Source organism: Labrus bergylta, chromosome 3 (genome assembly GCF_963930695.1).
Source record: "Labrus bergylta chromosome 3, fLabBer1.1, whole genome shotgun sequence".
Lineage (NCBI taxonomy): Eukaryota > Metazoa > Chordata > Actinopteri > Labriformes > Labridae > Labrus > Labrus bergylta.
In genome coordinates, this window is record NC_089197.1 from 18,956,040 (window position 1) to 18,979,286 (window position 23,247).

The window sequence follows — 23,247 nt, forward strand, 5'->3', positions numbered from 1 at the left end:
CATTGTGTTGTTTACAGTTTACATTTACCTTCAAGATGCTTTTGTATTTAGTGAAGTCAAATTACGTTTATTTATATAGCACATTTCAGCAACAAGGCAATTCAATTGCTTTAACACCATATCAAAAGCAAATAGAAAAACAAACATTAGAATCGAACATTTGAAAATCCCTAAACAACCCTTTAACCATCACAGAAAAGATTAAATCTGAAAAGATTAAATCAAATTCAAAAATAAAAGTCCAAAAGAAATACAAAAACGTGACAGTAAGCGGGGAAAAAAGACATTGAAATTCAAAACATATAAAAAACATCAGATTTGTAATGGTGATGTTATCTGCTCTGCACACCTTTCAGTGTTATATTGCTCTGGAGTCCCCAACTACAGAGACTTATCTTCCCAACTGACACAGATTCACCTGCTGGTCTTACCTAATTGAGATTGATTTAGGCTCACACAGATCCTCTAGTTAGACAATCAAAAGTGTATAGAATTCTTACATGTTGGAACTCTATCACTGTGTGTTTGACCATCGTTGTCCTCGTCAATTGTAAAAAAAAAAAAAAAAACTTTTGACATAGTGAGATGGTTGCTCACTGTAAAAGCTGAAGTCAAATGTTCCTATCCTGAGGGGGAGCATTTAATCTGTGTGAAATTCAAAACATGCAAATCAGCACAAGTGGAGCTGACTCTGGGGCATTCTCGTCTCAGAACACTAGATGGAGCTGTATTCCAATAATAGGAACTATTATGAACCGTTCTGCTTCCTGGGAAATGAGGAAGATTTGTGTTTGTGTCTGCATTCAGGTTACAGAGTAAGACACAGAGTATTTTTCATTACACTCACATATGCAAACAGACATCTTTCTGACAGACAAAAATAATAAACAGCCAGGTGATTCGATAAACTCAGCTCGGTCTGACATGATAAATGATTAAGATAACTGTGGAAATGTAAAAAGGTTTTGGATCATTTTCAGTAAAGTAAGTGATTAAGCTGTTAACATGACTGCAGCTTGGAGAATCAGTGTGAGCACGAGGGCCACTGAGCTGAGCGGACGAATGGCTCCTGACTCTGAGATTTGGTACCCATAGCTCGTCCTGCACGTGTTCTTCACCTCGTCGTACGGAATAGGAACATCATCTGGCTCAGTATCTTTCAGGTCGTCACGTACCTGACACACAAACAAGACTTTCAGGAAGCAGACAGAGATGCACTGTGACCAGCTGCTACTAAAACACCTTGTTTATCAAAAAAAAAATTGAATTTATAGCTCCAAACATTTGTTTTTATGCTTTGACTGATTGGTGTTATTTCCTTTCGCTTTTACCTTCATTGCTACAACCGTGAAAGTATAGAAGAAAACTACTGGATGCTCTACTTTAAAGTAAGCTAGTGAATCACATGTTGATATTTGAGGATGAAGTAGAAATATCAGAAGAACTACATACGACAATTTTAATAGCACAATTAAAAAAACTAATTTAAAAAAAATCTGCCTTTATTTCTGTAATCACAAGTGAACCCTCTCAGGTTGTGTAGTGGGAGAAATGAGCTTCATTTGAGGGGAGGAATACAAATCTGTGTTAAATTCATTTAAGATGTGTCAAACAAATAATACATTTACATTGTGAGAGGTGTCTTAAAGAGTGCATGCAGGGAGGCCTGCTGGCACTGGAGTGCGTGCAGTCTTATCCATTACAGATGGCAGTTCAGTGGGTTTGGACCACGAGGACATGAGAGAAGGGGCTCTTTCCATGAAAGGAGATGTAGAGTGTTTTACTTGCAGGCAGCATCGAAGAACAGAGATGTATATATACATGACAAGTGCACACCAGAGAACCAAAACACCCTCGGTGTGAAGACGCATCGGGTTAGGAGGATATGTTATGACGTCTACAAGTTGCATTGATGTTTCTGTGTATGTGTAAGATCAAGGGATGCATTATGCAAAAGTTCACATTTAAACACTCTGTAAGTTGGGATAAGCTTGAATAGATGCAGTTTCTTTGATTCTTTGTTCACAAATAAAATGTGTAAGCAGGAAGCACGAAAATTCATCTGGACAGGTCTTTCCATGAATTAACTATTGCTCGGATTAATAGCTAAATCTTTCTGTTAGAGTGTTGATGGTGAGCAGTGTGTATCCATATACAGTATCTGTCTGCATCTTTCACTTGGCATGGCCTCAAATCAAAGGTTGCAGTAATTAAACGTGAACTGTTTTTATTGGAACAATACTTTATAAGTCTCATGCTCTGCTGGATATGTCGCTGCATTATGTATATTTTACGACAGAGACCTGTCATAAGGTCTCTGACTTTATGTCAGACTAAATTCCTACATAAAGCAGAAGAAAAAGAAGACAAGAAATACTTGTTGTGTAACTGCGAAGGACTGCAATAGCTAAACAGAGCAGTTAAGATGCATGTGTGTCTAATCCTCACCTTCTCAGCCTCACTTAGGACTCGGAGCAGGTTGTTTCCCAGAGCAGCTTTAACCTCTACGTCAGTCCAATTTCTCCTCAGCAATTCAGCCACCACATTGGGCACCTTGGACACATCCTCGAGACCCTCTGGAAGTCTGAGAGGAAAACACTCAGGAAATACAGTTTATATCCCAGAACAGCTGTTTACTTTTTATTTAAACACATTAGATATCTTTCAGTATTTTAAGACAATGTTTTAATTTTGTGTAAAAACCTTGTAACACCGTCATAATCTCCTCCAAAGCCAACGATGTCTGCTCCGCCCACTTTCTTTATATGGTCAAAGTGATCTATGATAAAAGCAATAAAACTGTGTGATAATATGTAATATTTATTCAGGTTTACAGTTGTTGCCATGGTCATATCAGGTAAGCTATTTACCGGCAACGTCAGAGATCTTAGCGATTTTGCTGCAGGTCACATAGTCATTGTAGAAGTTAACCATGACGATCCCCCGTTTTTCCTTCTACAGACACACAAACACACACACACACACACACACACATGTTACATGAAAGCGTCATGCTCTTCCTGCAGATCACAGTGTCTAGGTCAATGAGTTTTACACTATCACTTCTGCTTTATTTGGCAGGAGTACCTTTACAGACTGAAAAAGTAGGTCAAGAACAGGGAACAGGAGAGACATAACCTCGGCCATGAGATGCATTCAAAGTCCCAGCAACAGAAGTACGCAAGGATATTGACCTCTGATTTATGATCTATTACAGTCACCATATTCTGGTTTTAACTGAGCTGCTTTTTTATTGGGTTTCTGTTTTACAGCACACACAGAAATACTCTCTTCTGCGTAACTGTTATGTTATTGCTTGCAACCTGGAAACTGTAATGCGTCATTTGACGTGGAAACAAGCTGTTGATTTACCACGTTTAAAACCCCTTGGTGCCATAAAAAGCATTTGCAGGTGTAAACAAGTAGCAGCAAAGGTAGGATGTGTTTTCATAATGCTTAACAGTCATTTTACTGTAGTCAGGCCATTCACTTGCTTGTGATCCTTTGTGGGGTGTTTTCATATCCAAATTACTTCAGTGAAGTTATTTCCTTTTTAAAGTTACTGTACACTTTGCTGTCAACACATTTCCGGGGTACATTTATTTTTTACAATTCATTTATAGATCACTGCGATAACAAAGCTTCAGAATAAATTGTACATAAACTTTATAGGCACAGTAAAACAATATACTTTTACAAATTAACAGTATATTGCCTTTTGGGATGGTGACTTCATAAAAAACGACGAGGCCCGATGAGGCGTTCCCCTCCTAAACATCCAGATTGTTTCACTTGAAGGACAGTTTGAGAACTGAAGTTGTAAAATTGTTTAAATCTTCCCTAAAATTGAAATATGATATTTAATAATAAAGAAATTAACTCAGATTGGGTAACAGAAGTAGATACATTCTTCTTTCAGATCTCCTTAAAAACATTTCAACACATTTAGATTAATTGTGTTAACCTATTTGAGGGCTTGATACATAAAATGCAAACAGGGATAAATTACCTATAAACTTTATATAAAGTAGAGTAAATACCACAAAATTGCTGCTACAGCAGTGAAATGTTGCTTACCCGTTTGCCCACCAAAATTAAATGATCTGCCTGATAATCATACTTCTTACTTTGAATACATTTGGCTGATAGAACCTCTGAATTTATTGAGGTAGGATTCTTAATTGAGTATTTTACGCTGTCTAATTTTACTTTGAGTAACTCTTCTTTTACCACTGACTCCACTCATCTGTCATATGTTTCCCCAGCTGTTCCCCCATGCACACAAAAACACTCAAATTCATGCTCACCACTCTCCTGAGGACATCATCAGGGACGTTCCTCTTGTGTGGACAGATGGTGTAGGCAGAGGAATGGCTGAAGATGACCGGAGCTTTAGACATGTCCAGCACCTGGTTCATCCCGGCTACAGTCACATGAGCCAGATCGATCAGCATCCCCAGACGGTTCATTTCCACAACTAGTTGCTGTTGAAGGAAAGCATGATTTTCACTTTTCTTTTCTTTTATTCATAACAATTCATATACTGTCATGAATGACAATATACAAATTAAAACATAATTTAAGGTATTTAATATGCATTACATACATTACATTATGTAATGTTCTTAAATTATAGTATGGCACACTGTTTGTTATAAGGCTAAGACATTTATTCAGTTTTAATTCACAGAATTACACATTTTCATTTTTATACATCTTGGATGTAACTCAGCTTTGTCATGCTTGTAATAATCTACTCTGGAACAAAAAAACAATAAATCTGCCACCATGTTTTTAAAAACACTACTCTGAAATGTATTACAACATCATAGAATACTTTCCCATCCCTGCTTGAACACTGACCTTGCCAAATGGAGACAGCCCGTTGTGTTCAGATGGTTCTGATCCACTGTCGACAAGCCAGTTATCCGCCCTGATGGGAAAATAAATGTTATAATGAAAATTCTGAACTTTATGAAACAAAGTATCACATACAGTATTTAATCTGGACACTACCTTTAAATGAAAGTTTTGTTATTTACAGGACAAATTGGTGATATAAATGCCACATGCACACACAAAAAAACATTACTTCATAATTAGATTATTTTTCAAAACAATAGTGCAGTTAAACAGGTGTGTAGAGAAATATACAGATACAGTTTAGGAGTTGTAAGTGAGACATATTCTTTCACTAAGTTCATTTGATTTAAATGAGCCAGGTACAGTTACAATAAGATGGCAGTTTAACTGGTTATGGGAAACCTATTCAGTATCAAACCGTTTTTGTCTTGAGTGCTAAGAACGCTTGCAGGAAATCCCCGTAACTCCCCACACCACGCCCTAAACTGACCATGAAATCTAACGGTAAGACTTCAAAACAAAACGTCCAAGCCTTAATAAAAGCTCAGGTGATATACTGAGATAATAGTGATTGATAAGTTAAAGCTCTATCTTGAGTATTTTCAAATTTGCTCTACCTTAAAGGTGCACTATGTACTGTAGTTTAGGTAGAGAAATTAACAGATTATGTCGTATATGTTCATAACTCTATACACAAACTGTCCTCAGAGGAAAATTTGGTCCCTGTAACAACGTTTGAAGATAAAATGCTACACGAGAAGTTAAGGTCGGGGGGCCCGCAGCAGTGAAAGTGTAACTCTCCTGCTAGCTTTTTAGCTCCCAAAAGTTTACCAGTGACCCATTTCTCCCTTTGAATAAAGTTTGTGTATTTAGTTCAGAATATAGCATATAATTGTTTTACTTCTTCAACTTTCAAATCTCACCATCAAATCTACATAGTGCACCTTTAATCACCAGCAACAGAAAAACGCTACGCACATTAATCACACCACAGTTACAGTTCTACTTTGAGTCTGTTATGAAACTTCTATTTAAGTAAGATTGACAAAGCAGAACTTTTTTCTAATGTGCTTTTAGGACCTTTACTTTATATATTTAAAAGGATTCAGTTTCCCTGCCCATCACTTTCTCAAGGACACAAATCCCCTCCAACACACTCATTGTACTTTGATTTCAAACCTGAAGTCAAAATGTAATTCCTAGCTGATTCCATCTGCCCTCTGTCTAAGGAGTTCAAGTTGATTCATATTGGACATTTGGTAAATTCATTGCCTGTTGATTATTTGTTTGGCTTAAGACTGCACTTACCACGGTGTGTTGCAGGAATGTGTAAGTGTGAGGTAGCGGACCCCCAGATGATACATGGTGCGCAGGGTGCCCAGACTGCTGTCGATGGAGTGACCCCCCTCCACCCCGATCAGACTGGCGGTCTTGTTCATTTTGAAGGCATTATTGATGTCTTTGCAGAGGGGACATGAGGGATGGAGAGTGATATATCCAAGAAGCAGAGTCAGGCATGAACTCAAAAGAGATGACGCTGCTGAAACATGTCTGACATTGCTGTTACAGTCCGAAGTCTTACCGTCACTACTCGTGGCAAACATGAAGTCGTCTGGGTATTTTTGACACATCCTGTGAACCACATCTATCTGCTCCAGTGTTTGTCTGACTGCATCTTTGTACTGAGTTTCACAGGGAACATATGCCGACCAGAACTGTGTGAGAAATAAAGAATAATGTTTGAATTATCACATTGCGGCTTATCCAGGGAAAGTGTATTTGACACAGAGGTATCTCTTTTACCAGAGACACCTGGTTTTGTTTTTAACAAAAAAGATTTCATCCTGTGTGCAAACAACTTTGTCTGACGCCTACCGCATGGCAACAGTTGATTAAAAATAATTAAATGAATGTATTTAATCTTTTTGCTTGTGGTCTTTGAAGGTCACATTTAGGCATCAGTGTAAATTTCAGTGTATTTTATAACAAGCTAAAAACTTCATACAGGAGCTTTAAGCTAGCATAGGAAAAAAAACATATTTCTGACAAGGTCATGGTAAGATTTTCTGCTTGACTGAACAAGTGTTGCAGTTGTGAAATAAGAGAGCGCATTTCCCAGATATGAAGTCCATCCACTTATCATGTATAATTTACAGCAATCGTAGCTTTATTGAGGCACATTTGAAAAGGTTTGTGGTGTAGCCAGCAGTTTGCTGAGACTTCCTTTTCCAAGTGTCGCCTTTATTTAGAATCTAGCAACTTACTTACTCACTGACAGTGAGAATATAGTACGAAAGTTGAGAGGCTACATGTTAAAGCACACTGTAAGTTGTACTTGTATACAGATGAGTGTTTTTAGAGATTAATATAAAGATACATTATTGTCAGATAAGAGCAGATGGGTCTCAGGATTGCATTATGGCTCAAGTGTTCCTTCACTTTTGCATGGACTGTTGTCCTCCGACAGAATGTATTTGTGTCCCTGTGCTGTTTTTATGATGTGTATTGCCTGTGCGGACTTCTGTTGCAAACCAAATTGCCTCTCATAGATAATAAAGATTTTCCAATCCAATCCAACCCAATCGAGGTTAGGTAGCTTTTTAAAATGTAATGTGATAATATGGTTCCTAGTTCAACTAGATTGTTCAACCTTGACGAAGGAGGAAGGAGGAAACCATTACATGATTTCCTCGACAGGTTTGAAACCAGCCCAAACATAAACATGTGACTGGCATCAGGAAAAGTGATTTTAAGATGAAAAAGGGACAACAAACTTGTTGTCAGAACCATTAAAACATAAGCTCCACTCAAATATTTCTGAGAATCCAGGACTAATAATCAAAAATAAAAGTAAAATGTTCAATGCAAAACTTCTCATTAAGAGTAAAACAAGTCACTAAATGTATTTATAATGGATGAATTTTCTTGAGATTCCCTATATATTCCTTGTTTAATTCAGTGATATTGTGCAATGTAATCATTACAAAGTGCAGTTTCACTCAGACTTGGAGCAGAGCGCATACAGTATAGAACCAGTCGATGTGTTGTCCTTGAACTTTCCAGTAAATTGTATTCTGTTTGTACCTGTGCCCCCAGACGTCCATCCTTGATCTTCTTGATGTTGGTATGTGTTGAGTTCAGAGTGTGCAGATCCACTTTGTTGAGCTCATTGTTAAATTGCTTGCGAAGTTGCCACGGCAGGTCGTTATGTCTGGAAGATCAGAAAGTCTAAGCTGACTCACTCACAGAGCCTTCATACGCTGTGGTTTGACAGCAAGGAGTAGAACGGCTAGTTTGGGCTCAGCAGCGGAGAGAAGAAATTGCTTCCAGTCTTTAAGCTGGTGTTGCTCACACAACAAAGAGTAGATTACGCAATTCAACATTGACTTCATGCAATAGAGTTTCCCACTTACCCATCGATGAGAGGGGTCTCGGACATCAGTTTCAGAGCTCTGGTCATGTATAGGTCCTCAGCTGAGTTGACCACACAAGAACTAACCCAGAGTGACAAACACACGGCTGAGATAACGTTAAAAAGCATCTCTAAAACTTCCAAACACTTCTACATACACTGATGTTTTTCTCTCTGTTTCCTTGAAGTTCTTTTGCCGTAAACAGAGCTGCAAGAGAACACTTCTTGATCTTCCTTTGAGCTCTCTGTGCTCCTGATGCCCTATTGCTACAGGAACAGACTTCTTCTCTTGCTTTGTTTTGTGTTTGTGTCTGTCGATTCAGTCCAGTTCTTAATCCAGTTTTCTGTACTTTTGCATCAGATTAGATATTTGAACATCTGCTCTGCTTATCGCTCCTCCTCCCTCTTGACTCTGTTTCTGATTATACCATCAGCAGTCGTAAATGTAGCATAGTAGCTTTTATTGTCCTGCAAACTCTGACAACAAACTCCTGTTATCCACCGCATGTTGGATAATGTATATTGCAGCTATTGAAAGCGTTTCTAAAGTTCACAAAAATGCTGACAAGAATCCATGTGGCCTCTAAAAGACACCATAAAATGATCCATGTTCATGACTGTTTAGCAGAAGCAGCACAGATGTTCAGTATGGAGTTACTGCCTAAAGTCAATACTACTGAGTCTAGCTTCCTGATGTCACAGCATACCATCAACCCCCGTCCATCCCTCACATTCCTCTCAAAGGCTCCTAAATTACTTTTGTTCAGTTTTAACATTTCTTTGCCTTATTAACAAAGCATTAATGCCTCATCAATCTCTAACAGCATGATGATCACACAAAAATGCTTATAAGTGGTTTCAGTAATAAAAAAAACTTTAAAATGTGTAGTTTTAATTAACAAAACGATGTTGCAGATGTCCCGAGATGTGATGAAAAGTGTAATTTGCAGGTTGATGGTGAGAGGTGTTTTCAGGGATGTTGCCCACAATCTGACAGGTCAGTTAACAATCACAAAACATCTGTATTATAATAATAACAATAGGTTAACAAACCAGATAACAACGCAAACATCAACTCATTATTGGCATTAAAGGAGAGAGGAACAATACAATCCCTTTAAGTTGGTGGTTTGAAGCTGTGATAGGATCACTGATGGCCTGCTTACTGAACAGTGTTTTTGTGATTATGTCTCTGAGTGCACATATCAAAGTGCACAAGAGTTTCCTGTGAAGCACATGGCGGGTCATTTGCTCATCAGATAATAATTGAGAGTAAGAGTTATTTTCCTTATGCTTGGCCACAAACTAAAGTATAATTTATCTTAACTAACACATCAAACTGATAAGATGCCCCTCTATAAGGTATCCCTAATAAAAGCACTGATTTATTTCCCTCATTATCTTCACCTCCTTATCTTCAAGGCTGTCACCCCGATAAGCTAATGGTCACTATTAAATCATAAATAATGAATCCAACCATACCAGGTCAAAGAGTTACACATAACATAAAGCAGTATTCATAGATAATTCACATAGCGCTTTTTTAATTTCATATTTCAAACACACTGAAATAGATGTTGTTTTTTTCCCCCTATGCACCTTTAAGAAAAATCTAAAAACCCAGCTCTGTCATGAATACCTACAACCTTAATGAAGATGATGACGATGGTTTTGATACTAATGATGATGATGATGATGATGATGATAATGATGATGGTCTTGTTTGATAACAATGGTTTTAAGATGGATTCTATTCTGATTAGAGCTCTTAAGAACCGCTGTCAATGTCGTGCTTTGCCTCTGTGCACTGCCTGTCAGCACCTGTGTGTCCGATCAAACGCAAAGCTGTTCGTTTGCACTTACTGACATTGTTTCCTCTTTTCTAAAATTGCAAAATCATCCTTGGCTAACAATATATCAATATCTCGCACTTGTATACTTTCTTTTACTTCCATCGCTTTTGATAAAAGCATCTGCGAAATGATTTGTACAATTGTAGAACAAAAAAACGATATAAATTTGTGAGTATTGTTTATTTATCAACTTATTCGCACCTCCATGTTTATTTGATCGTGATCGACAAAAACAGCTGACTAGAAACTTTCAAAATGTTCAATTCACATATAAGCATACTTTTTTTTACCATGAGAAAATGAGATAAATACTTCTTGACATCAAATATTATATTTCAAAATAAATGTACAAACAGCAGCGGTGGACAATATAAGGTTAACACAGGAATAGTTGGACACAGTACTCCCCTGACAGTTCTGAGAGTAAAGTTCGTGAAAAGTTTAATTTTCAGTCCAAACATCTGCCCACACAGAGAGGAAACCACAACAGTCGTAATTATAGGCTTATACATTACTGTGCAGGCCTATAATTAGGCTCTATTGTCTCTGTATTGTTAGGTAATGCGCAGTTAGAGGCATCAAGTGAATTTAAAAAAAAGCTTCATCTGAAAACAACTTGAAGCTTTGTGTGGAAAAAACACTGATGTTCACAAAAATCAGTTGTGCTTCAAAGCTGTTAAACTATTGGTTGTGGATTTCATCTCTTCCAGTGAAACCCTTTGGAGTTTTCAAGTCATACACATTCAGAGTAATGTGATTTAGAAATACTGACTGGTGTAGCTGTAGCTTTTACTCAACCATGGCAGTATGACTAGGTGAGGGACCTCTTTGGCAAGGGAGGAAAAAAAAGGCCAAGATAACAGCATAAAAGAGCTTTTGAGAATACACCCACTGTCTGGCCCATTTACATTTCCTCTTTCAAGCTCGTGAAAAGCCTTTGTGTGTGTTCATCAGTCATTCTGACTCACAGAGACGGCACAGTGTAGAGAAAGAGACAGGCTCATACAGGTTTCAGGCAGACAAATACTTAATATGGCCAGGTTGGATGTAACTGAGGTTTTTCATGGTATTTGTTTTCCTGGACACCTACACACCCAGGATTCCTTGCAACTTGCTCTTAAATTTCCATTTCAGGACACGGATATCCTCATCGTCTCCTATCCAAAGTCAGGTAAGAAAGAGAGAAGCCAAAAATTGTGTAAGTGTATATAATAAGTGTTTTCAAGTGTAATGCAACCGATAACGGGTTAAGCAACTTACCGCAGACTAAATGTTGAAATCATCATCGTAATTCATGATTGTCATTAACATGACTTGTGTTGTTGAACTGTTGTGTATGTAGTCTGAGTTCAGTTCCAGATGATTGTCTCTTCTCTCTCAACAGGCACCACATGGATGCAGGAAATTGTGAGTCTCATATCCAACAAAGGAGACCCGCACTTGTCGATGAAAGTCCCAAACTGGACTCGGTCTCCATGGCTTGAGCAATATTATTTTGCTGCCATACTGGAGGCTTCCCCCAGCACACCTCGAGTCATCACCACACACTTGCCTTATCACCTGCTGGGCCCTGGCCTCCACAGCTCCAAAGCCAAGGTCAGATTTACATAATGATGCTCCCGTTAAGACCACAGAGCCATAAAAAGCAAAAAGATAGACTTGTAATTTAAGAGGGAAAAAATGGAAGGTAAGACATGCTGGTTCTTCAACTTTAAAATGCTCTACTCAGTACCTCAGTTAAATACTCCAAAAAATAATCTGAGGAATTTACATCAAGTTTGAGTGTTTGAGTTATGTAGTTAAAATAAGAAAAAAAAACATAGGCTAATCCTCATCAAATATTTCAGTATTCTTAAATTTCAAGTGTGTTGCAAAACTATTCTGTAACGGTTGCTGTTTCCTCTTGCAGGTTATTTACGTGAGCAGAAACCCTAAAGATGTTGCTGTGTCTTTTTACCACTTCCACAAAATAGCCAACTTCCTCCCTGAGGCTGGCTCATTTCCACAGTTTTTAAAATCATTTCTGGAGGGCACACGTGAGTTTACGTTAAGAAAAAATAAATACATTTTTAAGGATAAGGTGATTTTAGCTCTATAGCCAAAAGTGTTAATTGACTGACAGAAATTGGTCACTTAATTGCTACAGTGTCCTATGGATCCTGGTTTGACCATGTGAAAGGCTGGACCAATCAGCCAGCCACTATGAACAATCTGCTTCACATCACTTATGAAGAGATGTCACTGGTAAAGTTTATTTCATTTTTCTATCTACTCACACTAAATGGCTGGCTACTGGTATTTTTTAATAGGAACCTAAGCCTGGGATTACTTCTAAGATAAATATCTATCTTGTTCTATATTCACAGGGCTGAGATGCAGGACTTAAGATAGAATCATGAATTTAGATAGAATTAAAATGTTTTAAACTTTTATAAACCAGCAAAACATAACTTACTATTCTACATCAGAGTCTTTGATTTTATCGAGCCTTTCATTGCAGATTGCTCACATAAGTCACTTGTATGTTTCAATGCAAATTTCCTTTTAAGACTAGTTTATCTTTAAGAGTTCTTATAATATTGTTTTTGGTTTCCTTCTGGTTTCAGGATCTTCATGGAGCCATAAAGAGGTTGAGCTCTTTCTTACAGTGTCCCCTGGTGGAGGACGAGGTCAACAACTGTGTGAAACACTGCACCTTCAACAGCATGAAACACAACAACATGGTCAACTACACGCAGATCTCACCAGATATAATAGACCATAACAAGGGCTCGTTCATGAGAAAAGGTAGGGCTCTTTTTTTTCTCATTTATAGATCAAATAAAATTGATGTGTAACGATGAATGAGGAATCTGAGGGATAACATGAAAAAATGTAAAAGGGATTACGCAACGTTTTATTCCCTCTACTTCAAACTGATACTTTTATCAACTCCAGCTGAAAAAAGGCCAAAGTAGGCCAGCTGTTGTTTTTACACTGTAGTGTTTAGACACATATCAGACAGGGGCAGTAACTTTCTTCAGTTTCCAGCCATGTCAGTGCTTGCGTGTACAACACTACATAGATAAAAATAGTAAATATAACATGTAAGTGAGTTTGGGAGGAGTTCATATACAGATGTTTTTATTTTTGACAAAGCTTAGCTGTTCTTCCTCTGTTTGAAGTCTTTATGCTTAGCTAACCTAACCATCTCCTGGCCCTTGCTTAGTCAGACATAAATATTCACATTTCATGTAAATGTGATCATTATATTTTCCTGAATCTTCAACAACTATTTTGTGTGGTTTGTTATCTTAAAGGTTAAAAAAAGACAACAGAAACTTTAGAATTATAATCAGCTGAGAAGAGCATATATTTTAATTTTTAATTTTCTTGCTTGTCTCTTTGTTCCCTTGCTTCTTCAATTTAGGCAAGATAGGAGATTGGAAAAACATGTTCTCAGATGAGCAAAATCAATATTTCAACAGTGTCTTCAAGTCCGAGATGCAGGACTGCACCTTACAGTTTATATGGGACGAGTGAGATGAAGAGGACACACATGCTAATGATGAAACATCTGTAAACTCTGAGACAGCTCAATGAAAGCATGGTGTGTCCTGTGTGATAAAACACAAGTGGATGATGTTATCAAATTGGCAGTTTAAATTATAGTATCTGTACATATCATATTAACATGCAGTAATATGTAATTCAACGTGAACAATTTCACAGTTCAATGCTGTTTCAGCAGTTTTCTTCAATCCTTGTAATTTACATTGCTTTCTTGCTTTTAGAGATAATTGAATTGTGATCACGATGTAATCAATTGTTCGTAATAATGCGTGTTTTCATAAACTGAATCCTCTTTGGTTAACCATGACTGCTGATCACAGACATGAAAAACGAACTCACCACAAGAGCTTCCAACCATGTTTGTGTGGTAAAAAAAACAAAACTATTGCATCCTGCTTCACAAATACGATATTGTAAGATATTGAGGAACACATACTAACAGAACTATACTGTATATCCTCTGTATTTTAATTTGTCTTCCATGGTCTGCATGTTTTGCTGATATTTTCCATAAAGCAACTCCAGTCTGAGTGTGTTTATTTGCCCCCCATACAACAAAAGATTCATGGTTACCCTTCTGTGAGTAATCCATGTTTGTGTGCATGGATCCAGGAGACGGCCTGTGTAGGTGTTTGTGTTATGACCAGTGTGTTTGTATTTGAATAGGGATGTCATTCGGCCTAGTTTGAAAAAAAAGGACATTCAAATTCAGGCTCACGCAGCCTTGAAGATGATCGTCTCTTCTCTTCATCACATAGTTTGAAAGTCTGTTTCAGAGTCATTGTTCCTATGCTGTTGTTAGAGGTGGATGTCTATGGAGTGGATTCAGCTGTTCAAACAGGCTTAATGCAGGACTACTTGAATGAAAGTCGGGGGATTGAAACTGGGCCTCACAAATGTCTGTTGAAAAAAAATCTCCTCTCTGTTACCTTTAATTTTCAACTAATTAAACTAATAAAAAATGAGATCCAAGATGACACAGACTCCTGTGTGTTGTTCTGCCAGTTTCTAATAATTTCCATACATGCTCAGAAGTACAAGCTCTGTGTTGTGCACATACACTTAAACATTTCAGTCATAAAGCCTTTTCACACCTCTATATATGTCCTTCCTAAAGACTCTGCTGAGAGGAAGAAGGGTGCTAGGTGTCAGTGATAATTGTATCGCATCACAAGGGTTCAACAAAAAACACAGATATGTAATATATTAAGGCCAAGGACTGCTACTAGACTAAACCTAGAATCACTTGAAACATGATGAACCAATAACAATCAAAACATATTAGTCATACCATATAAGCTGATGTGGCATGTCATGTAATTTATGACACTTGGTTTTACATCATGTATGATATCTTAATCTAAATTTTAAGTTAAATCTATCAGTATACTCTTTACAATAATTTCACCAAAAATCTTTTTCATCTTTTTCATGAAGTTTATGATATAACTGTGCTGGCCACCAGGTGGCCTTGTACATCCAGCACACTTACACCTGGGGGGGGGGGGCTCTGCTGGAAGCTTTGATAATGTCACAATTTTGAACCTTTACCATGATAAGAAAACAGCAACACTTACACACCACTGACTTGAAGTCTGTTACATTAGCTTTTCCTATCCTGTCTGTACAACAACATACTGCTGGATGATGACAAACATGACACTGACAGCAGCTTGTGAAATTCTCTTTATAATGACCCAACAAACATCCAGGTCCTTAACCTGAAATTGCAATGGCTTCATCAATGGGTTATACTACAGACACAATCAGTATTGAGTCAGAAAATCTTGTGACAGATAGGAAACATTTACAAATGTAGAATGAAGCTCCTGCACATTAAACATTATACCAGCCAGACGCCAGAAACTCTTTGTATGATGTCAGATGAGGCCCCTTATTTGGAAATAAGTATACTTTATGTTTAAGCAAACAGGCAAGAACCGCATAACCGACAGAGTGCATAATCTGACAGCTGAGTACACAACATGTGACTATCAATAAACTGGCATAGGAAGTACTATTGATATGTATAATTTCAGCCTCAAAGCTCATGTCTTTTGTTTGAGGATTTCAATCTACAGATGGCTGCTATCAGCTGTACCATTTCCTCGAAGCTGACTATGTGTTTATTGTAAGACACAGTGTACATTAACTCTTTACGTGTGGAGATTAGAGAACAGAGAGTGCACATTAAGACAAGATTTGTGTATAAGTTTATTTCTATAATGAAAAATGTGATGTAAGAAATAAAATATTCCGCCAAATGGCATTTCTTTCCTTAAAATATGGATAATGACAATTTTAAAAGAAACACAGTGACACAAGTTGTAAGGCGCCTGGATTTGCATATGACTTGCTTGTTATATATTGGATTGAATGCAATGAAACATAAATCTCTAAAGGCCACTTTGTTAAAATGAGTAATGACTTAAAGATAATATATCAAGAGTTAAACATGTGTCATGTAAAACACAAACTGAACATGACACATTGAGGCGTTGGAAAATTCATATTCAGTCTTGAATTACTGAAAGTGTATCATTAGATATACATCATGCTAAGACTCAATTCATGTACATGCTAATTCTGGTTTCATGCCGAATGAGATTGTTCGTGTTACTGACGTCAGTCAGAGCTCTGCAGGAGTGATGGAGCCAGAGAGAGTACACTCTGAGACTGGTACAGAGTAATGGCCCTTGACAGCATAATAAATATTTTAGAAGTCAAAGAGGAAAACCTCTTTCCCTTGCTGAAGACTTGCTAAACTATTTCTTACTCCCTTTTACAAATCAATTTTTTTGTTTAAAACAAGTGAGAATGTAAATGATTCTGTACATTTTAATGAGCAACTGAATCTATAGTTTGTCTCAAAATGTCTGATACCCGTTTCAAGTAACTAACAGCAAGGCAAGACATACTCATGGAGAAATGATGTGCACAGAAGCTTCTTTTGGATGGAAAATTTGTTTTTTTCTAAACTTATTCTCCCAGTTAGTAAGGATTTTAACCATCCCAAACAAACCTCCTGTGAAAGAATTTTCCTTCATCCTTGTTTCTAAGTAATATGCACTATATTTTCAGGCCACTTGCCAACCTGAGAGCAGGTTGTCACAGCCTATCTGTCTCAAGTCAGTGTATTACTTGCTGTCTACAGGGTGGGTGCAGTTGGCCACAGGGGCTCTGGCAATGCTGGACTGGCTTCTTCTCCCAGGGAAACAAGGATCTGGGTGATAGACATGCAGATGGGTGACCTGAAGACTTACAGCTTGGCTTTGTTTATCATAGTTCCTTATTTTAGACTTAGATGATCTAAAATAATCAGGGTTGAATGTAATTATAATGTTATATTGTAATTGTACCCTTTTTCTTGCTGTGTTGGAGTTTGTAAAATGCTGTTGCCTCAAGATGAATATCATGATTGGACTTCTAAGGTAAGGGGGGGCTATACCTCTCTAAAATAATTAAAGAGCCATTATGTACAAGATTAAATAATTATATGCATATTAATTATAGTTGTTATAACAACCCCGAAGTCTGCTGCAAGTGACAAAAAGGGATGTAGGAATGCAAACATTAAAAGATTTTTGGGGGCTTTTCAGTGGACTTTTCTTGTTCGATCAATAAATCTTTTTTTGTAAAGCGCCAATTCATAACAACTGTTATCTCAAGACACTTTACTAAAGAGCAGGTCTAGATCAAACTATTAATTCTATTTAAGTTCCCTGTCAGCAGGAGCACTGCTGTTTTATAACTTCTTAGTAATTTTGCTCTATTTCTCTGCTAATTGTTTTGTACAAAAACACAGTCATATTCCTTGTATGTGTAAATCTACTTGGTATAACAACACACTAGCACTAATATGTGCCCCTGCATTTCTCTTCACCCATATTGACTGGGGGCGAATGGGAAAAAGGCAAAACATCACTTCTCAGTACCTCTAGAACTTTAAAATAAAATAAAAATGTTTCCTCTTCTTAGAACACTATGGTTAAAAAATGGTAACGTTAAAGCAAAAAAAACCTTTTATAGACCAGGTAAAAAACTTAGTTTGTTTCAAATTGTTTTTGGTTGGCCAACCAATGGGAGTGTCAATAAATGACTGGAAACAAACTGCTAGTCCAACAATTTGTTGACCCCCATCCAACCATCCACCACAAACTGCAGTCTCATTTTTTGCCATCTGCTTAAATGAATGACGATAACGTTTCCATTTTCCCATGTTTTTTTAATATTATGGAAACAAAAAGTATTTCTAATACTGGCTTTATTTAAAAGAAGATGTACATTAATTTGTATGTCTTTTTAACATGAAAAAAGTAGAGACAGAACACAAAAGTGGTAAGAGCTTTTAATAAGAATCCACTGACTTCAAACATCTGTTTCTCTACAAAATCAATCAAAAATTAAATTGAAAATCAAGAGATTTTCAATTTAATTCTCTCCTGTTACCATGATGACAGCTTAGACATCACATCAGAGCGCAGATCAGCCGATCTCTCCGTGTCTCCTCTGATGACACTGTGGATCCAGGGCAAATATGCAGAAATCTTCATATAGACTCCATATGGTTTATTGCTACAAGGCTTGTCATAGGACAGGATCCCTGCAGCGTAAATATCCTTAGTATCATCATCTTGGAACACCAAAGCGCCCCCTGAATCACCAAAACAGACGTTATGCTGAAACTCGGCAGGTCCGGTGCAGAACATGTTGTCGTCTACAGCTACAGTGAGCTCATCCCCATAGTGTCTCTTACAAACAGCATGATCAGCCGGGGGGAGGACCAGGTGTTTGAGTGATGAAACAAAAGCAAACTGGGTCCCCCAACCCCAGCCTGTGATAATCCCAGCACCTCTGGGGTCCTGGTTTCTCTCTGGCAGGGGGATGGGTGTCACTTTATCACTCATAACCACAGGCTCCTTCAGCTGGATCAGAGCCAGGTCGTTTTCCCAGTCAGTGTGGTTCTGAAAACCTGGATGGAGAACGATCTGCAGGAAGAATCAAGAATCAAGAGAGGGGAAGTCTGATTGAGTGTTTGATTTTTATTATTTTATTTGTATTTAATTGTCACTGTATGCATATCACAGAAATAAATATCTCTCTTTGTATAATAGGTGATGTCATTTTAAATGCCATTTGAAAAAAAATTGTACTCTGCCAGTCTCATATACTCTATATTTTTAAACGTCTGTCAGTGGAAGTTTAAAACATTTATTTCTTATATTTTAAGATAAGTTTGTGATATATTTTCTTTTGTTCATGCCAATAAATCTATTTCAGGAGAAATACTATAAATGTGTTAGTTTTCCCTGTTAGACCCACCCGACAAACAGTAGTGAACTGTGTATTTGTCTAGGGCTATTATAGCTGCAGATTGATAACAGTTTAGCGTAGAGCATGTAGGTTTGACTTGATAAAAAAAAACGAGTGGCCATAATCATTGATCAAGGTAGGAAACATGTCTCTAAACCACATCAGAGGCAAAACTATAATTTAGAAAAAATGTACGTTGATAACCAACACTGTTAAGGATATATGACATCTACATGAATGTCAGTGAAATAAACTATATATATTTACTTAACTATAGAGCTTCATCAGTGGTACCTACGGAAGTTAAATATGTTTCCTAGAACTTGAAAGGGTACACACACTAGGGTCAAACGGCATGCATTTAATGCGTTTTTGAACAAGGCAGAGAAACTGGTTCTTGCTCACCTTCTGCACAGCTACCTGTTTGGACTCGACAGCTTCTACCCGACCAGAGATTCCCAGATAGACTTTAGGAATTTCAGGATCTTTTCCCTGAGTGTCCTGTCTAGTCTTCCGGACAAAAAGGTTCCTGCCGGCTGTCAGAATCCAACGGTCAGAGATTAAGGCACCACCTGCGTAACCTCCATCCAGCACACTGTCAGAGAGGTAGATCATAGCCTGCCAGGGGACGTGAGGAGCCAGAGATCCTCCAATCATTCGCCTAGACCGGAACGATCCAAACCTGGAGTCTGAGATGTAGACACAGACATTGGTCCATTTTTTGTTGTTGTTTTTTAGAGGTATTGTTGTTACATGTCAAGCAATGTTCATGTAAATATATCAACCCATCGGAGCACTCGATGACCGATGACATTTTGTTTAATAAATGCATTGTTGATTTTGATAAACCTGCTTACAGCTTTCTTTAATCTCATTTTCTAAATATCAGACTGCTCATTCTAATGGTTCAAAACATAATGTATTTATAACTGACATTTATTCTGAGGCCAAAGCCATGTCCTTTACCACATATTAATTCATATCTATTCAGTAATGAGTATCAGGAAAAATCTGAATAAATATGAAAAAATGGAACAAAAGAAACAAGCCACAACTCCATTTCCAGAAAGTTAACCTTTGGCACTCGGCTGATACTCCGGAGCAGTTACATGTTTAATTTTCAGTGTTTACTGGCAGAGTATCAAGAGGTGTGACTTTGCACAACTTCTTTTTCTAAGTGACGAAAAACAATAACCTTGCATGACCAACAGGTGTGTTCTGGGTCTTAAAATGCCAAGGTTTCTGCAGAAAAGTTGCTTGTGTGTATTCTAAACATCATTTGTACAAAATGGATAAAGTTCATATCGAGAAAATTCAATGAATTATCTTCAGTTCGGAATGTTAGTGTTGTGTATTTTGAAGACTTACTTGTATTATTTATTTTGTGATCATGAACCTCCTACCAATGTAGAGCAAAATCCATTCTCTGATACATTTTTATCAACCAACATTTTGCCTTTATATTCCGACCATTTTTTTGCTTTTGTAAATTTATTTGAGAAAAGTACAAGTATTCTTTCCTACTCTGTTTTTTTTATACTGATGAAACCTGTGTTGGATTTCTGCTGACTCCAATATAAACCAGACTTTCAGTAGCTTACAGTCTGCTCTATGATCAAATCTATTATCACTTCAAAGCTTGTTCTAAACTCCAATAGCATATCATACATGTGTTTTACTAATGCATACATCTTTTGTTTAAGTAATTTAAGTAATTCACCTTTTTTAACATCGTTGAAATGATTTTTGTTATTCCCCGTTTTCCCTCTGGAAGAACTTTAACTTGTGATAAATTATTATCTTTTAATACCAGATGTATCTTGTTGCAGCATATGCACTGCAGTAATTATCAAAACCAGGGATCTTCTTAAGATTGAGCTTTGTCGCCTGAATGAGGCGCTTTCATGCTCTGCGGGTTTCCACCAGAAAAACAGTGGCCTTTAATATATTCTTTACCAAGCAAAAACGTGAACCCATCCACTCTGTGCTTTGATCCACATGAGTTTTGTGTGACTAAAATCATGACCTACTGCTTCAAGTGATCTTTATTGATGGTCACATGCTGAATACATGAACAGCTCATTCTGCACTATAGCTTAGAACTGTGAATGAGGATGTATCCCTGTGTAGTTCTACACACTGACAGGATGTGTTCACTGAGTGTTCACAGTGTCTTCTTCCATGTATTGAGCACAATGGAAATTCAGCAAATGTAAGACTGAATAAATAGTCTGACGCATTAAAGAGCCTGCATGAACAGAAAAATATTCAAAGCTTCTATTAGACTTTTTCTTCCTTTCACTCATTCATCTAAACATTTGGAAATAAGCTTCCTTTACTTATCTGGAAATGATTTTATCAATGTGCCTCCTCCTTCAGTTACAGCTCTCATTGTTCCTCTTGGGTTTTTAGTTTTTTTGTTGGGATTGTTTGTATAGAAGCAGGTAAAATTCGTTTTTCAGATTGGAAACTTCAGTAAAAAAAAGAGCCATTTCTTATATTGGAGTTATATTGTCCAAGCCCTCAGATCCCACAGGAATTCTTGAACTTTTCCTGAACTTTTCAAAATTTCTTCTTTTCATCGTATTGCTTTATTTGTATATACAATATGTTTTGTATTTTATTATAAATGTAGAATATTGATATAAAACTACACATGGGCGCACTCTAACCACTAGTGTAGTTACGGTAATTAAGGTACGAATGTGTTCTTCCGTAAAGAAATGCGTGTCTGTAAATTTTTGTGTTTGTCCGTGGGTTACCTGTCTGTTTCATCATTTCTCCAGTCACATCTGCTAGACAGCATGAAGCCAGGAGGAGCACAGTCAGGGAAAACCTTCAAATAGCAACAGAATCAAACAATCACCAAACATTCAATGATTATGTAAGTCTCAATCCAGAGACAATGACAGTACCCATATCAGGATTTACATTTAATTTGTGAACATTTGATTTATTCAATCACAAAACTACACAATTTAGCATTTGATTTTCATAAGTTCACAAAACATTCATGGAAAAAGTTATTGGAAAACTTGACCAAGTTAGATATCTTTATCCAAGATACAAATCCAGCTTGAATAGTAACTGTTTTTGCACAATAGCTTACAGGCAACACATTCTGTGGTGTGTAGAATCATTTTTAATGCTACAGACCTGTCCTATAATAACCATTAAATAATAAATAATTACAGGTATATAAAATAGTCTTATATTTTTACTTTGTAACATTTAATGATAAAAAAAAATCACTTACCACATGATGTTGACTGTGTTTATTTTCCTAAGTATTATTAGTTTTAATAGTTGCTCTTGAGCATGTTAGGCAGTTATGAGCAGGAAGGAGTGTTTATATCTGCAGAGGAGGACAGAGCCCGCCATGGAAATTTGAGCTTGGCACCAAAAAAGTGTATTCCTGGAATCTCAAATAATGGTTGTGTAATCTGTCTATCAGTTGGGAGATTCATCACAGTCGGAATTCAGGAAAAGAACACAATGATTTGAATTTTTGCTCCACTATCTGTTATGTTCTGACTGATTCCTATGTTTCAATTTTTTGGCTCAGATTTTAATCCATGACTGATTCAGTAGAAATATTTTATTTTGAATTGTTACTAAGCAGGACTGTTTGTGACAGCTTGCACATTTTGTGTATTTGTTTTGCACAACAGTTTACTAAAAGTAAATATGGCTCTCTCTCTCTCTATCTCTTTTGGAGGAAAATGTCACAATATTGCAAAAGTCTGTGCAGTTTAGTTAGTTAATACAGAAGATAAGGCAGGGAAAGAAAAACAGTCCTTTCTTAAAATTTTGGGAACAAAAAGTTACCAGCCGTCAGTCAGATTTCCCTTCTTTCTGCAGGGAGGAAAGTTCAGTATTACTGCTTTGGATATTTATCAGAAGCCATATTTGGATGCAAAGGTTTGTAATTATGAAAAGAAAGACATTTAACAGAGGTCATTCTCTGTTCATTTAGAACCTTAGAAACAACCATTTTGAGGTTGTTATATTAACAACTACAACATGAGATGGTGTAGACCCAGTGCAAGTCATGGCTGGCAGACAAGCAGGGCAACCCTGAAGCTACTATTTATGTTGCATGTCACAGCAACCATAGTTACTATATATTTGTCACTTATTTTGTTTCTTGTTGGAGCATTACGAGGCCTGCTTTCTCAAGGCCTCTTCAGAGCCTTGAGAAACAATTTCCATTCCAAAGGCTAATCAGTTTATGCATATAATTGGATATGAAAA

At 37.1% G+C, this 23,247-nt stretch overlaps 3 protein-coding genes across 3 annotated transcripts; 1 reads left to right on the forward strand and 2 right to left on the reverse strand.

The window, feature by feature from the left end:
* Positions 1-39: 39 nt before the first annotated feature.
* dpep1 (dipeptidase 1) lies at positions 40-8,648 on the reverse strand. Its single transcript, XM_020632492.2, has 10 exons — positions 8,277-8,648; positions 7,948-8,074; positions 6,446-6,578; positions 6,172-6,322; positions 4,864-4,933; positions 4,308-4,484; positions 2,871-2,955; positions 2,704-2,779; positions 2,449-2,584; positions 40-1,175 (listed from the first exon to the last, which is right to left on the reverse strand). Exons 1-10 carry the CDS (start codon positions 8,402-8,404, stop codon positions 993-995), a joined length of 1,266 nt encoding a protein of 421 aa, XP_020488148.1. The 5' UTR covers positions 8,405-8,648; the 3' UTR covers positions 40-992.
* Positions 8,649-11,029: 2,381 nt separating this feature from the next.
* Positions 11,030-14,657, forward strand: sult5a1 (sulfotransferase family 5A, member 1). Its single transcript, XM_020627459.3, has 6 exons — positions 11,030-11,299; positions 11,513-11,724; positions 12,038-12,164; positions 12,275-12,372; positions 12,735-12,915; positions 13,538-14,657. The coding sequence occupies exons 1-6, from the start codon at positions 11,161-11,163 to the stop codon at positions 13,648-13,650; spliced, it is 870 nt and encodes a 289-aa protein (XP_020483115.1). The 5' UTR covers positions 11,030-11,160; the 3' UTR covers positions 13,651-14,657.
* A 3,356-nt stretch (positions 14,658-18,013) lies between these two features.
* hp (haptoglobin) lies at positions 18,014-22,477 on the reverse strand. Its single transcript, XM_020632474.3, has 4 exons — positions 22,250-22,477; positions 21,756-21,829; positions 19,399-19,682; positions 18,014-18,668 (listed from the first exon to the last, which is right to left on the reverse strand). Exons 1-4 carry the CDS (start codon positions 22,252-22,254, stop codon positions 18,126-18,128), a joined length of 906 nt encoding a protein of 301 aa, XP_020488130.2. The 5' UTR covers positions 22,255-22,477; the 3' UTR covers positions 18,014-18,125.
* Positions 22,478-23,247: the final 770 nt, after the last annotated feature.

Bases quoted from the DNA above. Each gene is read 5' to 3' on its own strand.
- sult5a1 (XM_020627459.3), top strand. From the start codon at position 11,161: ATGGCCAGGTTGGATGTAACTGAGGTTTTTCATGGTATTTGTTTTCCT. The intron at 11,725-12,037 runs GTCAGATTTACA...TTCCTCTTGCAG, and splicing joins TCCACAGCTCCAAAGCCAAG to GTTATTTACGTGAGCAGAAA. The intron at 12,916-13,537 runs GTAGGGCTCTTT...TCTTCAATTTAG, and splicing joins GGGCTCGTTCATGAGAAAAG to GCAAGATAGGAGATTGGAAA.
- dpep1 (XM_020632492.2), bottom strand. From the start codon at position 8,404: ATGCTTTTTAACGTTATCTCAGCCGTGTGTTTGTCACTCTGGGTTAGT. The intron at 8,075-8,276 runs GTAAGTGGGAAA...CTGATCTTCCAG, and splicing joins GAGACCCCTCTCATCGATGG to ACATAACGACCTGCCGTGGC. The intron at 6,579-7,947 runs GTACAAACAGAA...TTTCTCACACAG, and splicing joins ATGGACGTCTGGGGGCACAG to TTCTGGTCGGCATATGTTCC.
- hp (XM_020632474.3), bottom strand. The intron at 19,683-21,755 runs GTAACCCACGGA...TCTACATCTCAG, and splicing joins AGAAATGATGAAACAGACAG to ACTCCAGGTTTGGATCGTTC. The intron at 18,669-19,398 runs GTGAGCAAGAAC...TTCTTCCTGCAG, and splicing joins AACAGGTAGCTGTGCAGAAG to ATCGTTCTCCATCCAGGTTT.